This window comes from Bos indicus, chromosome 2 (genome assembly GCF_029378745.1).
Source record: "Bos indicus isolate NIAB-ARS_2022 breed Sahiwal x Tharparkar chromosome 2, NIAB-ARS_B.indTharparkar_mat_pri_1.0, whole genome shotgun sequence".
Taxonomy (NCBI): Eukaryota; Metazoa; Chordata; class Mammalia; order Artiodactyla; family Bovidae; genus Bos; species Bos indicus.
The window spans coordinates 90943884-90963670 of NC_091761.1; the positions used below are offsets into that span (position 1 = coordinate 90943884).

Sequence of the window (19787 nt, forward strand, 5' to 3'; positions counted from 1 at the left end):
TGAGTATTGTACTATAGATTTTTTTTTCCTTTTAAGAGCTGTGGTTTTATTTCAATATAAGATTTATATAAAGTTTTTTTTTAATTTTATTGAAGTATAGTTGATTTCCAATGTTCTATTAATTTCTACTGTACTACAGAGTGACTCAGCTGTACACATGTATTCTTTTTCATATTCTTCTCCATTGTCGCTCTTCACAGGACATTGAATGTAGTTCCCTGTGCTATACAGTGGGACCTTGTTGTTTTTCTGTTTTATATATATAACAGTTTGCATCTGCTAATTCCAAACTCCCAGTCCTTTCCTTCCTTCCTCCCTCCTCCATGGTTTTCTTATCAAGAGGAAAAGAATTATGATTTTAGTTAGGCTCCTTGATTGGATATATTCTTTCAGGCAGTGTGTGTGTGTCTGTGTGTCAGGCCTTTTGAAATCAGGCAGAACATGTCCTCTCTCTGCCTTCATAGAACATAAACGTCTTCTGATAAACAAGTAACAGAATGAGTATAATAGTGTTTTGTTTTGTAAAATCAGAAAACAATCCATTGCAAAACTGTTTCTAGTTTGATTTGAAGAACTGTGGTGGACTTAGATACATAGCTAAGCCTCAGTGCAAAACTGGGATTTTCTGTCATAGGTTATAAGATAACATATACCAATTTCAGAGCCATGCCAGTTTTATAGTGATAATTGTTTTAGATAAATTTACTTTTTGTTTTTACCAAATATTCCTTTTTTTATTGCCTCCTTTTCCTACTAGAGGGAAAAAAAAGGACCAAAGTGTAGTATATGTTAAAATTAGAAGCAAGATCCTATTGACTAGTGATTGCAACTGAATGTTTAAAGCTTAATTAATTATAGATGCAAAAGGAATTATGTTGTGAAATATAATGAAAACAGGATTGTGAGTTGAAATTTTTATTTACGTCCTTTTGTTATTAGAAAAGTATAGGGAACGAAAAAAGCAGTCTTCTTTATATTACCTTCTGCTCATTTTGTGTTCAGTAGTGCAACTGAAGCATTAATAAATATTTGAAAACTATCCAAACAGATCATTATAAACCTGCAATTTCCCATCGAGATTTGAACAGCAGAAATGTTCTGGTGAAAAATGATGGAACCTGCGTTATTAGTGACTTTGGGTTGTCCATGAAGCTGACTGGAAATAGACTGGTGCGCCCAGGGGAAGAAGATAATGCAGCCATTAGTGAGGTGAGTGCATACAAAGGGTATCAAGCTGACATACTTTTAAAACATAATAAATTGAATTTAAAAACCTACTAAGTACTCAGGACAGTTGTCCTTATCCAATTATAGCATATTAGGAATTACAGAATTAAGATATACAGAAAACACTGCATGAAGTTCATCAATTCATTATGGAGATCACTGCCAGTCAACCTTATTTTTGTCAAGCATTAGGAGGAATACTGTTGACTGGGCTTCTCTGGTGGCTCAAATGGTAAAGCATACCTGCAGTGTGGGAGACCTGGGTTTGATCCCTGGTTTGGGAAGATGCCCTGGAGGAAGGCATGGCAACCCACTCCAGTACTTTTGTCTGGAGAATCCCATGGACAGAGGAGCCTGGTGGGCTACAGTCCATGGTGTCACAAAGAGTCAGACACGACTGAGCAACTAAGCACACATAAGCATAAGCACTATTGACTAGGATGACTAAATCACACCTTAATTATTTCAAGAGGGTATTTTTTTTTTTTTTAAGAAAAAATTGCTAAGATGAATTTTATTAAAATTAAAAACTTCTATGAAAGACAGTATTAAGAAAATGAAAAAAACAACCCTCAAACTGGGAGAATGTATTTGAAAAACACATATCTGATAAAGGACTTGTATCCAGAATATAAAAACTCTTAAAACTCAACAGTAAGAAGTCAAATAAGTCAATTAATAAATAGAAGATCTAAATAGAAACCTGACCAAAGATAGTATTTATATAGATAGATGGCAGATAAGCATGTGAAAGTTACTCAACGTGATTCATGATTCAAGAACTGCAAATCAAAACAGGATGCCATTGCCTTTGAATGGTTTAAAAAAAAACAATAATTTCAAATGCTGGAGACAGTGTGGGGCTACAGCAACCCACTCCTTGCTGGTAGGAATGCTGGATAGTATTCACTTTGGAAAACATAGTATTCCAGCAATCACACTCCTAGGTATATAGACCCTGTTGAGTTAACAATTTGTATTCACACAAACACCTGCACATCAAGGTTCATAGCAGCTTTATTCATAATTGCCGAAAACTAGAAGCAACCAAGATGTTCTGAAAAGGGTATTTTATATTTTAAAAAATGAGATCTAAAAAGGTTCAGTGCCATACTTAGGTTCAAATAAGCATATTGAGCTACTGTTGACCTGAATTTATGTATAACTTCTAGCCTAATGTATGCCCTTCAGAATATGCTACATTATTTCCTGAAATACATAACACTTTTTTTTATCAGGTTGGCACAATCAGATATATGGCACCAGAAGTTCTGGAAGGAGCTGTGAACCTTAGGGACTGTGAATCAGCTTTGAAACAAGTAGATATGTATGCACTTGGACTAATTTATTGGGAGATATTTATGAGATGTACAGACCTCTTTCCAGGTGAGGGAATTGTTGTCAGAATTAATGTATGTTTTGAAGTGAAGCAGTTACATCTTTCTTCTACCTATATTAAGTCTACTTTTATGTGTTTGTGCTTTCATTTAAACCTTAATTTCATTGCCATCTAGTGTTCAAAAATATTATTAGCAGAAAGATGTCAGTGGGAAAAAACTTTTTAGAAAGAACTCCGGGTTTGCATCTGAGGGTGATTTAATTAATTGCTCATAATAGCTTACCTGTATTCAGTTTGGTCTCTGATGGCTTTAGCAGTTATCATTTCCTTATGCAACCTCTGAGCATTTTCGAAGCTGCACTTCATAGTGTTACCTGAATTGACTGAGTAAGGAATTAGAAGTAGTGAACTATCCATTGGATTATCTTTTTCTTCCTTTTTTAAAATTCTCCTTTTCTTCCTTTTTAAAAAAATTTCCCTTCTCTTGTCTTCATGCCTTCCTATCTGTCTTCCTTCCTTTCATGAAAGAACAACTCATTCAATGTAAATATTTATTTGAGGCTAACTTGAAATAGCAAAATGAGTATGTATTTTTCTCCTTTTGTTATGATTATATCAATGACATTGTGATATATTAATAAAAATTTAAACTAATTACCAGTGTATTTACCAGTGCATTGCACTCTTTTAGGTTGCATAAAAATAATTTGACATCAGTTCAGTTCAGTCGCTCTGTTGTGTCCGACTCTTTGCGACCCCATGAATCGCAGCACATCAGGCCTCCCTGTCCATCACCACCTCCTGGAGTTTACCCAAACTCACGTCCATCGAGTCGATGATGCCATCCAGTCATCTCATCCTCTGTCGTCCCCTTCTCCTCCTGCTCCCAATCCCTCCCAGCATCAGGGTCTTTTCCAATGAGTCAACTCTTCACATGAGGTGGCCAAAGTATTGGAGTTTCAGCTTCAGCATCAGTCCTTCCAATGAACACCCAGGACTGATCTTTAGGATGGACTGGTTGGATCTCCTTGCAGTCCAAGGGACTCTCAAGAGTCTTCTCCAATATAAGTGGTCTCTATATTGTAGGAATAACAGCATTAATAGCATGGGGAAATGAAAAACCGTGAATTGACCCAGCATTAGACAAATGGAACTACTTAATAAAAACAGATTAGTAATGTGGTTGATTTTTTTGTTGTTGTTGTTTCAAAAATAGTGAGCATTTGCGCCTTCCATGGTGGTCCAGTGGTTAGGAATCTGTGCTGCTACTGCATGGGGCACAGGTTTGATCCATGGTTAGGGAAGTAAGATCCCACATGGCACACAGTGCAATTCCCCAGCCCCTAAAAAAGAAAAAACATTTATCGACAGCTTATAATTCTAAAATATAATGGAATAAATTAATAATTATTTAGATTACTGGCAATTCAATCAGTTATTATTTAGAAGTATATTTTCCAATTAAATAGAAGTATTGGGTACTAGACAGCATATTAAAAAGCAGAGACATTACTTTGCCAACTAAGGTCTGTCTAGTCAAAGCTATGGTTTTTCCAGTAGTCATGTATGGATGTGAGAGTTGGACTATAAAAAAAGCTGAGCACTGAAGAATTGATGCTTTTGAACTGTGGTGCTGGAGAAGACTATTGAGAGTCCCTTGGACTGCAAGGAGATCCAACCAGTCCATCCTAAAGGAAATCAGTCCTGAATATTCATTGGAAGGACTGATGCTGAAGCTGAAACTCTAATACTTTGGCCATCTGATGCAAAGAACTGACTCATTTGAAAAGACATTGATGGTGGGAAAGATTGAAGGCGAGAGGAGAAGGGGACGACAGAGAATGAGATGGTTGGATGGCATCACTGACTCAATGGACATGAGTAAACTCCAGGAGTTGGTGATGGACAGAGAGGCCTGGCCTGCTGCAGTCCATGGGATCGCAAAGAGTCGGACAGGACTGAGCTCCTGAACTGACTCACTGATTGGGTACTCAAAGTGTTTTTTTGGAAATAGTGATTACAGTAGTATCACATATTATTGGAACCTTATAAGTTTTAATTTCTATTATTGAAACTTCGGCCATAGTATTTTAAAAATCCTAATCCAGAACTTTTGTTTTTTAGAAGCATATGTGACTAAAATGATTCTTGTATCAGCTTAAGTTAATACATGGCTATCAGCAATGTTTTTTTAAACAGTTACTACATTCAAAGAATAGCTATTGCTTTTGTACTGTTAAATTATAAAGTGCAATATCAAATGTTTGCACAGGAAAGGCAATTAAATCTTGTTTGCAGAATGTTATTTTAATGGAGATATAAGATGAATTGAAATAATGTTAGAAAGAGTTTAAAAAAGGAAAAAGTGAGTGTTACTTTTAAATGTATACAGAATTTCAGTTTAGGAAGACAGAAAAAGTTCTGGACATGAACGCACAACTTTGTGAATGCACTTAGTGCCACAGAACTGTATATTCAGAAATGGTTTAAATGGTAAATTTTATGTTACGTACATTTAACCACAGTTTAAAAATAAAGGAAAATGAAGAGAGTGGTATTAAGATACCCTGTTATCCTAGATATGGAAATGCTGAAGAAGTATATGTGAGATAAAATGTAGAAAAGGACTACCATTTAATTTATAACTACCATTTAATTTATAGCAACATTTAATTTATCAAACAAAGACTGTTACAAGTAGAGCTTTTATTAATAATGCATGAAACCCAAAATGATAATAATAAATTTTATTCCTTTTTAAAAAAAAATTCACAGGTGAATCTGTACCAGAATACCAGATGGCTTTTCAGACAGAGGTTGGAAATCATCCCACTTTTGAAGATATGCAGGTTCTGGTGTCTAGGGAAAAACAGAGACCCAAGTTCCCAGAAGCTTGGAAAGAAAATAGCCTGGTAAGGAAAAACTAAATTATTAAAAAAGAGGACTTATGACTGAATATGTTTCAAATGTTGCCTGAAGCAAAAATAGATTGTTGATGGTAATAGTTTTTAGAGTTGTCTAATGCCAAAAATCTAACTTACTTGATTTGTATGATATTGTATATTTTCAAAGTTGGAGGTGTTTTAATTTGTTTTCTTCAAGTATAAAATACTCCTTAGAGAGACTAACTTATGTCTGCAGTTTGCCGCATTGGGTAACAGCTGGAATAATTAACGTGATAATATTTCAAACATGATTGAAATTCCATTCCATTTATTCTCTTGAGAGTGGTACCAAAAATGTTAATTAGTTCAGACATATATATTCACTGACTGATAGAAATTTAAACTGCACCAAAAAGAAACCAAAGTACCATGTATAAATTCTGCTTATTAAAAATAAAGTTTACAATGCTGAAATATTTTCAGAGGCTCCTGCCATTTCAGTAAATTGTTGCTACAATTCTAAAAGCATCTTAACAAACATTTGCACACAACAGATATATTCACACACTCTTATATATTTTTTTAATGTGAGTAGGATCATCTCATTATCCACTGTCATTTCTGAAGCTTGTTTTTTTACTAATTTTTCATGTCATTACATATATAGATTTATCACTTTCTCTCCATTTGATCAGTATTTCATTATATGTCATAATTATTAAATTGCATGATAGTACCCTGTATTTCTTATTTTAAAAACCTTTTAGAAGAATTAAAGTTATGCTTATATATGGTAAACAAAATCAAATTAAATGGAATGGCTAAAAGAGGAAATGAGAAAAGAAAAGACTTCTCCTGTCCTACCTTCAGAAGTAATTCATGTTAACAGTGTTCTGAGGTTTTGTTTTTGTTTCTAAACTTTCTCTTCTGGAAGTTCCCATTATAACTTTAAATATTATGTTTATTCTTATTTATGTTGTCTCTCATTTATCCTCTCCTAATTTTACAATAATGTATTTGTATAATACAGTATAATAATTTAGTATAATACTGTATTAATTTCTATTTTGTATACAGATCTAAAATTTTTAATAAAATAAAAACATGGGAATTTTGTAGAATTATGGTTGTGGAAACGTCCTTGGCACAATGTACTGTTGTGCTTGGACTCATAAATGAGGAAGTGAAAATCCTATGTTAGTCACTAGAAGCTACTGCCTTTTGAGGAATGATGTTTTAAAAGTCACCATCCCCTGGCTTTTCTGATTTTTTTGGCCCTAGGCTTACTTTCTCTTCTCCCCTCCCTCTCCCCTTCCCTTCCCTCTGCTGCTGCTGCTAAGTCGCTTCAGTCGTGTCCGACTCTGTGCGACCCCATAGACGGCAGCCCACCAGGCTCCGCCGTCCCTGGGACTCTCCAGGCAAGAACACTGGAGTGGGTTGCCATTTCCTTCTCCAGTGCGTTAAAGTGAAAAGTCAAAGTGAAGTCGTTCAGTCATGTCCGACTCTAGCGACCCCATGGACTGCAGCCTACCAGGCTCCTCCGTCCATGGGATTTTCTAGGCAAAAGTACTGGAGTGGGGTGCCATTGCCTTCTCCGGTAGGAACTGGGACAGATTTTTTCTTAAGAGGTCCTTGATGTCAGGTAAGAGGCTGAATCCTTTCCCAGGGTTCATTAGATGTGCCAGCCTCACAACAGAGTATGCTTCAAAGAAAAATCTCTTTGTGAAATTTTATCTATTAAAATACAACTTCATCTGCCATAAATGGTTTTATTTCACCAGAGAAATTGGACTACTTATTCTAAAGTATCTTTTGGCAACCCTGCCATTATGGGATATGCACCATATGCATATTTTTCTGAAAACTTTTTACTCTCAATTTAGATGAGGTTGCTAAGTAAGAAATAAGTAATATTTGGTTCACTTCCAATAAATCCATTTAAATCTAATGTGCTATAGTCAATAGAACTGCTGCTTCTGTGCAATGACAATCTAGTACTAGAATTAGATAGCAAATACATAGTTTCTGTATGAAATATCCCCCCTTTCTATGAAGACATTTTGCTTCATAGTTGCATTGAAATTACAAAACATTTTTGTAGTAACAAAACTCAAAATCTTCTAAAAATTAATGAATGTAAAAACCCATTTTAAAAATTCCCAGGGAACCAACCTAAACATCATATTAAAAAGCAGAGATATTATGTTACCAACAAAGGTCTGTATAATCAAAGCTATGGTTTTTCTAGTAGTCATGTATGGATGTGAGAGTTGGACTATAAAGAAAGCTGAGCACTGAAGAATTGATGCTTTTGAACTGTGTTGTTGGAGAAGACTTGAGAGTTCCTTGGACTGCAAGGAGATCCAAGCAGTCCACCCTAAAGGAAATCAGTCCTGAATATTCATTGGAAGGACTGATGCTGAAGCTGAAACTCCAATACTTTGGCCAGCTGATGTGAAGAACTCACTCATTGGAAAAGACCCTGATACTGGGAAAGATTGAAGGCAGGAGGAAAAGGGGATGACAGAGGATGAGATGGTTGGATGGCATCACTTACTCAATGGACATGAGTTTGAGCCAGCTCTGGGAATTGGTGATAGACAGGGAAGCCTGGGATACTGCAATCCATGGGGTCACAAAGAGTCAGACACGACTGAGCGACTGAACTGAAGTGAACTGAATTTTGAACTTACTGCAGATCATTAAGAAACCAATACAGTGTCATTCAGCTTATTTATTAATTCAGTTCAGTTCAGTTCAGTTGCTCAGTTGTGTCCAACTCTTTGCAACCCCATGAATTGCAGCAGGCCAGGCCTCCCTGTCCATCACCAACTCCTGGAGTTCACTCACACTCGCATCCATTGAGTCAGTGATGCCATCCAGCCATCTCATCCTCTGTTGTCCCCTTCTCCTCCTGCCCCCAATCCCTCCCAGCATCAGAATCTTTTCCAATGAGTTTATTGGAGTTAATGGTTATTGGAGTTAATGAATTTGTTCATTGCTGCTGCTGCTGCTGCTAAGTCACTTCGGTCGTGTCCAACTCTGTGCGACCCTGTAGATGGCAGCCCACCAGGCTCCCCCATCTCTGGGATTCTCCAGGCAGGAACACTGGAGTGGGTTGCCATTTCCTTCTCCAATGCATGAAAGTGAAAAGTGAAAGTGAAGTCCCTCTGTCGTGTCCAACTCTTAGCGACGTCATGGACTGCAGCCCACCAGGCTCCTCTGTCCATGGGATTTTCCAGGCAAGAGTACTGGAGTGGGTTGCCATTGCCTTCTCTGAATTTATTCATTAACATTCACTAAATGAATCCTGTGTATTGTGTGCTTAATATAGAGAGCACTAGATACAGCCTCCACCTTTATAGAGCTCCCTCTTGTGTTAGATGAGAAAGTTAATGATTTTTACATAAATGCAGTCATCAAATGTTTTGATATGGGCTCTAGTCATATCAAATGATGATATGATATATTTTATTAAGTTGTCTACTGAAAAAGGTCCTGATGCTGGGAAATATTGAAGGCGGGGAGAGAAGGGAACCACAGAGGGTGAGATGGTTGGATGGCATCACCAACTCAGTGGACATGAGTTGGAATAGGCTCTGGGAGTTGGTGATGGACAGGGAGAACTGGTGTCTGTAGTCCATGGGATCGCAGAGTCAGACAAGACTGAGTGACTGAACCGAACTGTTTATTTCAAGTGGCTTTTCTTGCTGCTGTCAAGATTCTCTTTTCTTCTTTGGCATTTGATAATTTGATCATAATGTGTCTCAGTATGGAACTCTCCTTGAGTTCATTGAGTTTCTTGGATGTGTAGATTCATTTCTTTTACTAAATTTGGAAAGTTATTGAATTATTACTTCTTCAAATATTCTTTCTCCATTTTTTCTTCTGGGGCTGTCACTCATTTTGTGTAGTTTGATGTGATTAATGGTGCCTCACAAGTCTTTTAGGCTCTATTCATTTTCTTCATTCTTTTTTTGTTTCTGCTTCTCAGACTAGGTAATTTTTATTTCCTATCTTCATGTTTAGTAATTCTTTTTTCTCTCTGCTCAAATCCTCAATTAACCAGTCTGGTGAATTCTTCATTTCAGTGTTTTTACTGTTGACCTCCCAAGTTTCTTTTAAACTCCTTTCTACAATTTCTGTCTCTTAATTGCTATTCTCCATTTGTTGAGATGTTGTTTTCCCAGTTTCCTTTCATTCGTTATCCATGGTTTCTAGTTCTTTGAGCATATTTAAAGTCTTTGCCAGTAACTCCAATGTCTGTATTTCCTGTGGGACAGTTCTGTTCCTTTTTTCATTCCTGTGAATGGGGCATAGTTTCTTGTTTCTTCACATGCTTTGTAATTTTTTGTTTAAAATCACTTTTTGGATATCATTATGGACAAAAAGGAAACAAAAAAGGAAAAGACTCTCTGAGTCTTCTCATTGGCTGAGCCAGTCAGCTGTGAAAGCTTGTGGTCTTCTCTGAGCTTGCATCCTGCTCTGAACTTGTGTGTGGATTTTTAGATTCTTCAGTATATGCAGAAGCTTTTCAATGCCCTTATTCCCCAAAGTTTCTCACACCCAGTTTTTCTTCCTTGACTTTCAAGCATTTCTTTTGTGTGCCTCAACTATTACATTTTGCCCCAGGCTGTAGCATTTGTTCTTTGGTCTTTCAATTTTTCCAAAGAATGTTATGCACTTAGTCATAGCCACTTCCCTATGCTAAGAGAGTTCTGAGTTAGGTAGAACAAAGACAGGCCTATTGCATTGGATCTTCAAGGGAAGACATGTCAAAACAGACAGCATAATTCCCTTGGAAACAAGGTCACTCTGTTCCCTCTGGGAACAGGTGCCTGTCTTGGGAAAAACGGACTGCCATCTTCATATGTGCCATCACTCCAGGGGCAGCTCTAAATTAAAACACGACAGAGTCTCCTAGCCTGTTTCAGTGACCTTTCTCCTTCTATTTATGTTTTTAAGTTGGTTGCTGTAAACATTTGACTAACATCCAGCGTTTCAGTAAAGTTGATTATGATATTTGCGAAGTTTTCAGTGCTTTTCCTCCCAAAGTTCCTTGCTCTGCTTTGTTTTGACTAATGTCCTCACAGAATGAATTAGGAAATAACCTTCCTTGTTTGATTTTCTGGAAGACTTGTTAAGACTTGGCATTATTATTATTTTTTTTAATGTTTGGTTGAATTCCTTCCTAAAGCCATCCAGACATGGAGGTTTTTTCATGGGTAAGTTTTAAAATACAAATTTACCCTCCAAAGTGATGGCACTCCCAATAATAATATACAAGTGCCTGTTTTCCCATCACTAACACTAGGTGGTATGCAATTTTGTTTTTGTTAATGCGCTCAGTTCAGTTCAGTCGCTCAGTTGTGTCCAACTCTTTGTGACCGCATGGACTGCAGCACACCAGCCTTCCCTGTCCATCACACGCTCCCAGAGCTTGCTCAGATTCATGTCCATTGAGTCAGTGATGCCATCCAACATCTCATCCTCTGTCATCCCCTTCTCCTGCCTTCAACCTTTCCCAGCATCAGGGTCTTTTCCAATGAGTCAGTTCTTCTCATCAGTTAATGTGTTAGGGAAAAATAAATCTTATTTTGATTTGCACCTAGTAAAAAATAAAGGCAGTATTTGAAAACAGGATCTTGATTGAGCTGGTACTAATACTACAAATTTGGAACTAATATTCTTAACTACTTCATTGTACTACCTCAACATGGTGAATAAGGTTGAGCATTTTAGCATATTTTAAAGGTGTTTGTTTTTCTTACTTATATGCACTTTATCTATATTCTTGTTATGGATTTACTATCACTTTTTAAATGTCTTCTTACTGGCAAGTGTCATAGAAATAATTGATTCATCCAAGAAACAGCAAGAGATGCTGAAGCCAATGGGTGAAAAGTTGAATGCAGAACAAGATATATACAGGAGCTTTGAGTACTCTCCCCCTCCCAAAACAGTGATTAATTATTAAACGAAAAATGGAACTTTACAGGGAAGATACCTGGCAGACACCAACTTAGTCATGTGGTTAAGGTTAAGTTCTCTAGTAATGGGACAAATAAAAAATGTGTACATGATAGGAAGAACAGTGGGAAGAACAGCAATCTCTCCTGTGATTTTCTGCCAAAGATGCAAACTTTGAATTTGGTCAGGAGGAAATATCAGATAAATTGAGGAACATTTTCAAAAGTAACTGGGCTACTTTTAGGTCTGCATAGTCTTTTAAAATGTCAAGATCATGAAAGAAAAGAAAAGTACGTTTGAAATTATTTCAAAAGGAAAAGAAAAATTCCTCTCTTCATAACTTACGACGAGTTCATTTTTTCAAACCAATATTACAAATATACTAAGGTAAATATATAACTAGTTTTTAGAGGTATATTTATCATAAAAAGTTAGTTATTCTTGAGTTTCTTGAGTTATCTTAAAATCCAAGTCATTTTTAAATTCATTAAATATAGTCTTTCCTCATTATTCATGAATTTCATATTTGGCATTCAACTACTTGCCAGAGTGTGTTTGTAATCCCCGAATCATTAGTCAGAACACTGTCCCAGTCATTTGTGTATGTGTGCAGAGCAGTGAAAATTTTGAGTTCAGATGTACATGTTCCCAACTGAAGGTCTAATAAGGCTTTCCTGTTTCATATCTTGTATTGTAAAAAAGTATCTTTTTTGCAATGTATTCACTGCCCTATTTTTCACTTTTTTTTTTTTTTTTTTGCGTTTTTTGGTGATTTCACCATTTAAAATAGTCCTTAAGTATAACGCTGAACTCTTATGTGATATTCCTAAGCACAAGAAAAGTTTGATATTCCTTATGAAGAAAGGAAAACATGTTCTAGATAAACTCCATTAGGGCATGGGGTGTAGTGCTGTGACCATGAGTACAAATTAATGAAGTGATTTTATGTATTTTTTAACTTGTTTTTTTGTATTGGAGTATAGCCAATTAACAATGTTGTGATAGTTTCAGGTGAACAGTGAAGGGACTCAGCCATACGTATACATAAACCCATTCTTCCTGAAACTCACCTCCCATTCAAGCTGCCACATAACATTGAACAGAGTTCCTGTTCATAACATTGAACAGAGTTCCAGCAGGTCCATGTTGGTTACCCATTTTAAATACAGCAGTGTGTATAGGCAACCATAAGTTGTTTTCTAAGTCTGTGAGTCTCTTTGTGTTTTGTAATTTCATTTGTATCATCTCTTTGTGGATACCACATATAAAGGATGTCATACAGTATTTCTCCTTTTCTATCTGACTTAAACTGATAATATATATTTTAAAAGGTGTCTTTAAACAGAAACACAAGTAAAACAAGATTATTTATTGATCAGTTGATGAAAATGTTATATTCAGAGACTCACAGGATTTCCTCTAGGATTAATGTTTCATCATTAATTCAGTGCACAGCAACTTTATAGAAACATGACTGCTATCGATAACAGACTCAACCATACTTATAAACACCAAACTTTTACCTCAGGGAGATGATACACTTGCTATTAAACTCAAGATTATCATTATATATTCTTGTGGTTCTTCCATATCTTAAGAAATAGGTAGATTTTTATTGCTTAATGAAAAGATTGTTGGTGTTTTATGTCTATTGTTCATATTTTAATTTTTACTCAATAGAGCCTGGAACATACTTTTAAATAGATTTCAAAACTCAAAGTAAAGTTGAGTCTTAAAAGATACACTCTTTGATCTGTGTTCTGGGCAGGATTGGAGAATCAGCAGTACTGTACTGAGGCAGACAACTCAGAAGAGCCAGGGGAAAATGGTATTAAGGGTAGACCGTGGTGCGTGTACCCAGTGAGCCTGTATTCAGAAAGAACACTATCATGTTGCCCAGACAAACCTAGACAGCATATTAAAAAGCAGAGACATTACTTTGCAAACATAGGTCCATTTAGTCAGAGCTATGGTTTTTCTGGTAGTCAGGTATGGATGTGAGAGTTGGACCTTAAAGAAGGCTGAGCACCCCAAAATTTATGCTTTTGTGAACTGTGGTGTTGGAGAAGACTCTTGAGAGTCCCTTGGATTGCAAGGAGATCCAACCAGTCAATCCTAAAGGAAATAAATCCTGAATATTCATTGGAAGGACTGATGCTGAAGTTGAAGCTCCAGTACTTTGGCCACTGGATACAAAGAGCTGACTCATTAGAAAAGATCCTGATCCTGGGAAAGATTGAAGGCAGGAGGAGAAGGGGACAAGAGAAGACAAGATGGTTTGATGACATCATTGACTCAATGAACATGAATTTGAGCAAGTTCTGGGAGATGGTGAAGGACAGGGAACCCTGGTGTGCTGCAGTCCATGGGGTCGCAAAGAGTCAGATTCAGCGGAGTGAGTGAACAACAGCAACAACAGATGTTTCCCAGAGACCTAAGGTTCAAGTTGTTACAGAACACAAATTATTAGGAAACATTAAAAATGTTACCAAGATTCCTTACAGAAATTTTTAGCTTAAAATAGGCTTGCCAGATAAAATACTTTGATTTATGAATTGGCAAGAATATACCTACTCTAAAAAATGGTTTGTCCAATTATCTGAAACTAAAATTAAGTAAGTAGTATCCTATATTTTTACTTGTTAAATCTGGCAATCCTGGCCTTACTATTTTGAAAGTGTCTTGAAGACACAAGAAATGTACTGGCAGGTGAAGAGCTTGACACCTAATAAAAAAATCAGAGTACAAGTGTGAGTAAGAATTCTGGATGCCAGTCCATCAAAGTATATAAAGTCTGTCTTTTTAAAAGGGAGTTTGCACCAACTTTCTCCAAACGGAACACTGCTATTCATTGCAGATATATATGAATGTTACAGAATAGGACTGATTTTGATACTACTAATGAAACTAGTTTAAATAAGAAGAAAGTGTCAGGCTTTTAAGATTTATGATTAGAATGAAGCACACTACTAGGAGTAAAGGAGGAAGAGCTTAGAGATTAAAGACAGTCTAGTGTCAAAATTTTTTAAACTCATTTTTGAAGTAGAATTAGTGGCTCTTGATTGAAATAACAGTGCTGTGGATGCACAACAACATAAACACACGGCATTGAGGATACGTATGACTTACTACAACTGCTTGCTCTTGTGGATAATTCTTCAATGTGTTCAATTAAAATTTTCTTACTGTACTTGTTCCTCACCTTTTGAGAATACGGCCCTTTACAAATCTCTGATGTCTTAAGATATTTTATTATAGCTATGTAAAATATTGGTTAAATAAAATTGATATTTTTTCTTTCACCTCATGTCACTAAAAAAACTCAGTTATATTTTGGTAAGAGACAGTGTTTGACATATACTTTATTACAGGCAGTGAGATCACTCAAGGAGACAATCGAAGACTGTTGGGACCAGGATGCAGAGGCTCGGCTTACTGCTCAGTGTGCTGAAGAGAGGATGGCTGAACTTATGATGATATGGGAAAGAAACAAGTCTGTGAGCCCAACAGTCAATCCAATGTCTACTGCTATGCAGAATGAGCGGTAAGACACTAAGGGTTTGGAATCCGTCTGTCAGAATTTAAATCTGATACTAGAGAACAGAAAATAAATACTATTAAAACAGTCTAAGCATACAGTGATTAACTGGTGCAGTCTAATGTCATAACTTTTCTTTCAGTATTCCTGTTCTTTTACTGAATATTCTTGTTTAATGTAAGTGCAAGATGAAATCCATAGGTTTTTATATCTAACAATACAGTAAAAGATTAGTCTTTGTTAATGCACAAAGTTCCCTACAATAATAAAGGAAAAGCATTTTCATAGTTCCAAAAGTTTTATAAGCACTTCTGCGTACTATTTTGTCTTGATTATCCTTCGTGGTTTTTATTTCTTTTTCCCCTGAATTTTGTTTGTTTAAAGCAAATAGAACTGTGAACTTGCATATGTATCTAACCATTGCTTCACTGGAAACTAGGGTTTCCAGATTCCCTATCCAGTGGTCTTTCTTTATAGAATGCTGCTACTTTTACATGAAAGCAGTTCATAAGTCTTTTTGTCTCATCATGAACTTTGTTTTATGAGACATTTCTTTATTAGAACCATGATTTTTTTTTTAAGCTGTCTTTATTAGAACTTCTTAGAAGGGCTTTTAGAAAAAATTCTAAAACTTGAAACTTTTCAGACCATGTAATCTGTGTTTCTTCATTCTGTGTTTAGGGGATAAAGTCTTCCACAAATTTTCATTTTATCTAAATAAAACATGTTAAAATTTTTCAGAGAAGGATTCAGAAAAGAAAGAGTAAGCAGGGAAAATTGAGATAAAAAATAACTGAATTCTTGAATCATTTTCTTTGATATTTTCTGTTCTAATTTTTCAAGAAAATTTGTATTCTGAACTATGGATCCCACATTGGGTTTACACTGCTTGTGCTTGGACTGAATTACCTTCAGGGTATAAACCTTTATTTCTGTTATTAATATATCAGCAAGTTAAGGAAGATAGAAATTAGCATTTCTAAATATAAATTTCTCACCTTACAAATACCTTGAAGATAGTCTTCTGCTTCCATCACCCCTTATCTCTGTGTTTTCTGTGTGCTTTAGTATGCTATTTGTACGTCTTATAAGAGTCAGCTACTTTTACTTTAAGTGCTTTAACTTTCCTTAACTGGGAGGAGGAAATCTTTTTTTTTTTTTTTGATGCTTTCCTTTGCTGTGGCCATTTTTGCCTCCTGAGCCATTCAGTTGTACCCTGTGCTGCTTTTCATGTCCTGTGACTTTGGAATTTTCCTTCAAATAGTAATTCATCTCACATTCATTCTACTCTAGGGTTCATTGTATTGACTCTTTCCCTCCATCCCTCTTGTGCAATACAAAAGCTTTTCTGTTCCTCCCCTTCCTGTCATTCGCCTCATAACTTCAGCAGTTTTTCTTCATAGCAGTTTTCCTTTAGTTGTTGCTTTTCTCCTGTAATGCTTGTATCTGTTAATGTTCCCATTGTCTATATTTGATTGTTTATACTTGATTTTAAACTACCCTTCACTTTTATGTTATTTTTCTTTTCAGTTTTATTGAGATATAATTGACATGTAGCACTCTATAAATTTAACATGTGTAGAATGATCATTTGACTTACATACATAAAATGATTATTACAATGTTTAGTGAATATTCATCATTCTCATATAGATAAAAAATTAAGGAAATAGGTAAAAAACAGTTTTTCCCCTTGTAATGAGAACTCTTAGGATTTACTCTGTTAACAGTTTTCATTTTATTTTTTGTTTGTTTTATTTTTTGGCCATGTCAAGCAGTATGTGGGATCTAAGTTCCCCAATCAGGGATCAAACATGCATACCCTGCATTGGAAACTCAGAGGCTTAGCCACTGTGTCACCAGGGAACTCGGTCTTAACACCTTTCATATATAGCATAGAGCAGTGTTAATTGTTTGTATCCTATATATTAGATCCCTAGTACTTATTTATCTTACAACTGAAAGACCTTTGACTGCCTTTATCCCATTCCCCTTACCTGTTCCCCTCTGCCTGTGTTAACCACAGATCTTATTGCTTTTTCTGTGAGTTTTTTTAAAAAATATAATTAACCTACAACATTATGTTAGTTTGTGTTATACAACATAGTGATTTGTTATTTCTGTACATTTCAAAATGATCACCAAGATAAGTCTAGTTATGGTATATCACCATACAAAGATATCACATAGTTATTTGCTGTATTCCCCCCAGTGTGCATTTCATACCTATGACTCATTTATTCTGAAAGTAGAATTTTATACCTCTTCGTCTCCTTCACCTATCCTTTTCTTCCCTCCAACCCCTTCTTCTCTGGCTCCTGCCTGTTTCTTCTCTGTATCCCTGCCTGTGTTTCTGTTTAGTTTTGTTTGTTCATTTGTTTGGTTTTTTAGATTCAACATAAAAGTAAAATCATATAGTATATTTGTTCACCTATCAGTGAACAATATTGGGTTGCTTAGGTATCTTGGCCTGGTTTTTATTTTTAAAAACATAACTAGGTTACAGTATGCTGCCCAAGAACCATCATTCTCAAGATGTGACAGTGACAGTGTAAAACCCTTGGTAAACTGGAGAGCAGTTCTGAGTCTTAGATTTTTTTTTTTTTTAATCTGAGTATCACATTCTGCCTTATACTCTAGGCTCTAGGACTTCCATTGATATGGCTCAGTCTCTACCTAGGAAGATATGTTCCTTTGCTAGAGTATGCCACTTAATGGAGCACTTTGGAACAGCCTAAAAGCTTGTGTTCTTTTTACCATTTGGAACTTAATTGGTAATATATTTGTTGAGTAGCCACTGTGTATCTAGAATTACAGAAACACAAAAGACAAGTGTCTTGGTTCCTTCTTTCATGGACATTTATGTCTAATTGAGCAAATATACAATTCATAAAGACATATTTGCTAACATTACAAAACTATAGGGGAAATTTTTTAAAATTAATAACTCTTATAAACTAAAATAATGAGAATCTATAAAAATCATATAGATCCCCATCCGTTTTCTGATAGGCTTAAATGGCATTAAACTAGCCTGTAACAAATTATTAGTTCATATTTGTCAATACTGGATTAACATTTGGTTAGAATTTTTAAATAGCTTCAAGAATTAACATGGGTTTAGGAATAAAAGAGAGGGCAGTTTGTACTTTAAAAATCAGAGTTGTTTAACTTGAAGAGTCACTTTGTCATAAATGTATTCTCAATGTGACACTTTTTTCTTTCTTTAAGCAACCTGTCACACAATAGGCGTGTGCCAAAGATTGGCCCTTATCCAGATTATTCTTCTTCCTCATACATTGAAGATTCTATTCATCACACTGACAGCATTGTGAAGAACATTTCCTCTGAGCATTCGATGTCCAGCACACCTTTGACTATAGGGGAAAAGAACCGAAACTCAATTAACTATGAACGGCAGCAAGCACAAGCTCGAATCCCCAGCCCTGAAACAAGTGTCACCAGCTTGTCTACCAACACCACAACCACAAACACCACTGGCCTCACTCCAAGTACCGGCATGACCACTATATCCGAGGTGCCATACCCAGATGAAACAAGTCTGCATGCCACCAATGTTTCACAGCCAGTCGGGCCAACCCCTGTCTGCTTACAACTGACCGAAGAAGACTTGGAGACCAACAAGCTGGACCCAAAAGAAGTCGATAAAAATCTCAAGGAAAGTTCTGATGAGAATCTCATGGAGCATTCTCTTAAACAATTCAGTGGGCCAGACCCACTGAGCAGTACCAGTTCTAGCTTGCTTTACCCACTTATAAAGCTTGCAGTTGAAGTGACTGGGCAGCAGGACTTCACACAGGCTGCAAATGGCCAAGCATGTTTAATTCCTGATGTCCCACCTGCTCAGATCTATCCTCTCCCCAAGCAACAGAACCTTCCTAAGAGACCTACTAGTTTGCCTTTAAACACCAAAAATTCGACAAAGGAGCCCAGGCTGAAATTTGGCAGCAAGCACAAATCAAACTTGAAACAAGTAGAAACTGGAGTTGCCAAGATGAATACAATCAATGCTGCAGAACCTCATATAGTGACAGTCACTATGAATGGTGTGGCAGGTAGAAACCATAGCGTTAATTCCCATACTGCCACTACTCAGTATGCCAATGGCGTAGTACCATCTGGCCAGACAGCTAACACAGTGGCACACAGAGCCCAAGAAATGCTGCAGAATCAGTTCATTGGTGAGGACACTCGGCTGAACATTAATTCTAGTCCTGATGAGCATGAACCTTTACTGAGACGAGAGCAGCAGGCTGGCCATGATGAAGGTGTTCTGGATCGTCTTGTGGACAGGAGAGAACGGCCCCTAGAAGGCGGCCGAACTAATTCCAACAACAACAACAGCAATCCATGTTCTGAGCAAGAAGTTCTCACACAGGGTGTTCCAAGCACAGTAGCAGACCCCGGACCATCAAAGCCTAGAAGAGCACAGAGGCCTAATTCTCTGGATCTTTCAGCCACCAATGTCCTTGATGGCAACAGTTTGCAGTGTAAGTGGAGGGATTGTGTAAATGGAGGGATTTTGAGACCATTTAAATATACTTAGCTAGAAACAGATTATGTTTCAACTAGCAGTTATTTACTTTTACCACATTTGGTTGGATTTCAAAAGTAATTAGACATTTGTTTTTAAAAAGGTAATTTTTTGCTGATAATTAAAAAGTCAATGTCACAATAATCAGAATAATTACCAACGTAATGTGTATCTTATGCAGCTTATAATGCAGCTCACATACTTGCTGTACATAGTTGAGATTTTGTACTTTCTAGTTTAAAGCATCTGAGTAAAATGATAATCAATACAACT

General features: G+C 36.3%; 1 protein-coding gene across 1 annotated transcript in view; it reads left to right on the forward strand.

Annotated features, from left to right (window-relative positions):
• The window catches only part of BMPR2 (bone morphogenetic protein receptor type 2), a 151866-nt gene that overhangs the window by 123761 nt on the left and 8318 nt on the right, over positions 1-19787 (forward strand). The window contains exons 8-12 of the mRNA XM_070770285.1: positions 1049-1209; positions 2466-2613; positions 5342-5478; positions 14793-14965; positions 18191-19470. Coding sequence (XP_070626386.1) covers positions 1049-1209; positions 2466-2613; positions 5342-5478; positions 14793-14965; positions 18191-19470 — 1899 coding nt within the window. The remainder of the gene's footprint in view (positions 1-1048; positions 1210-2465; positions 2614-5341; positions 5479-14792; positions 14966-18190; positions 19471-19787) is intronic.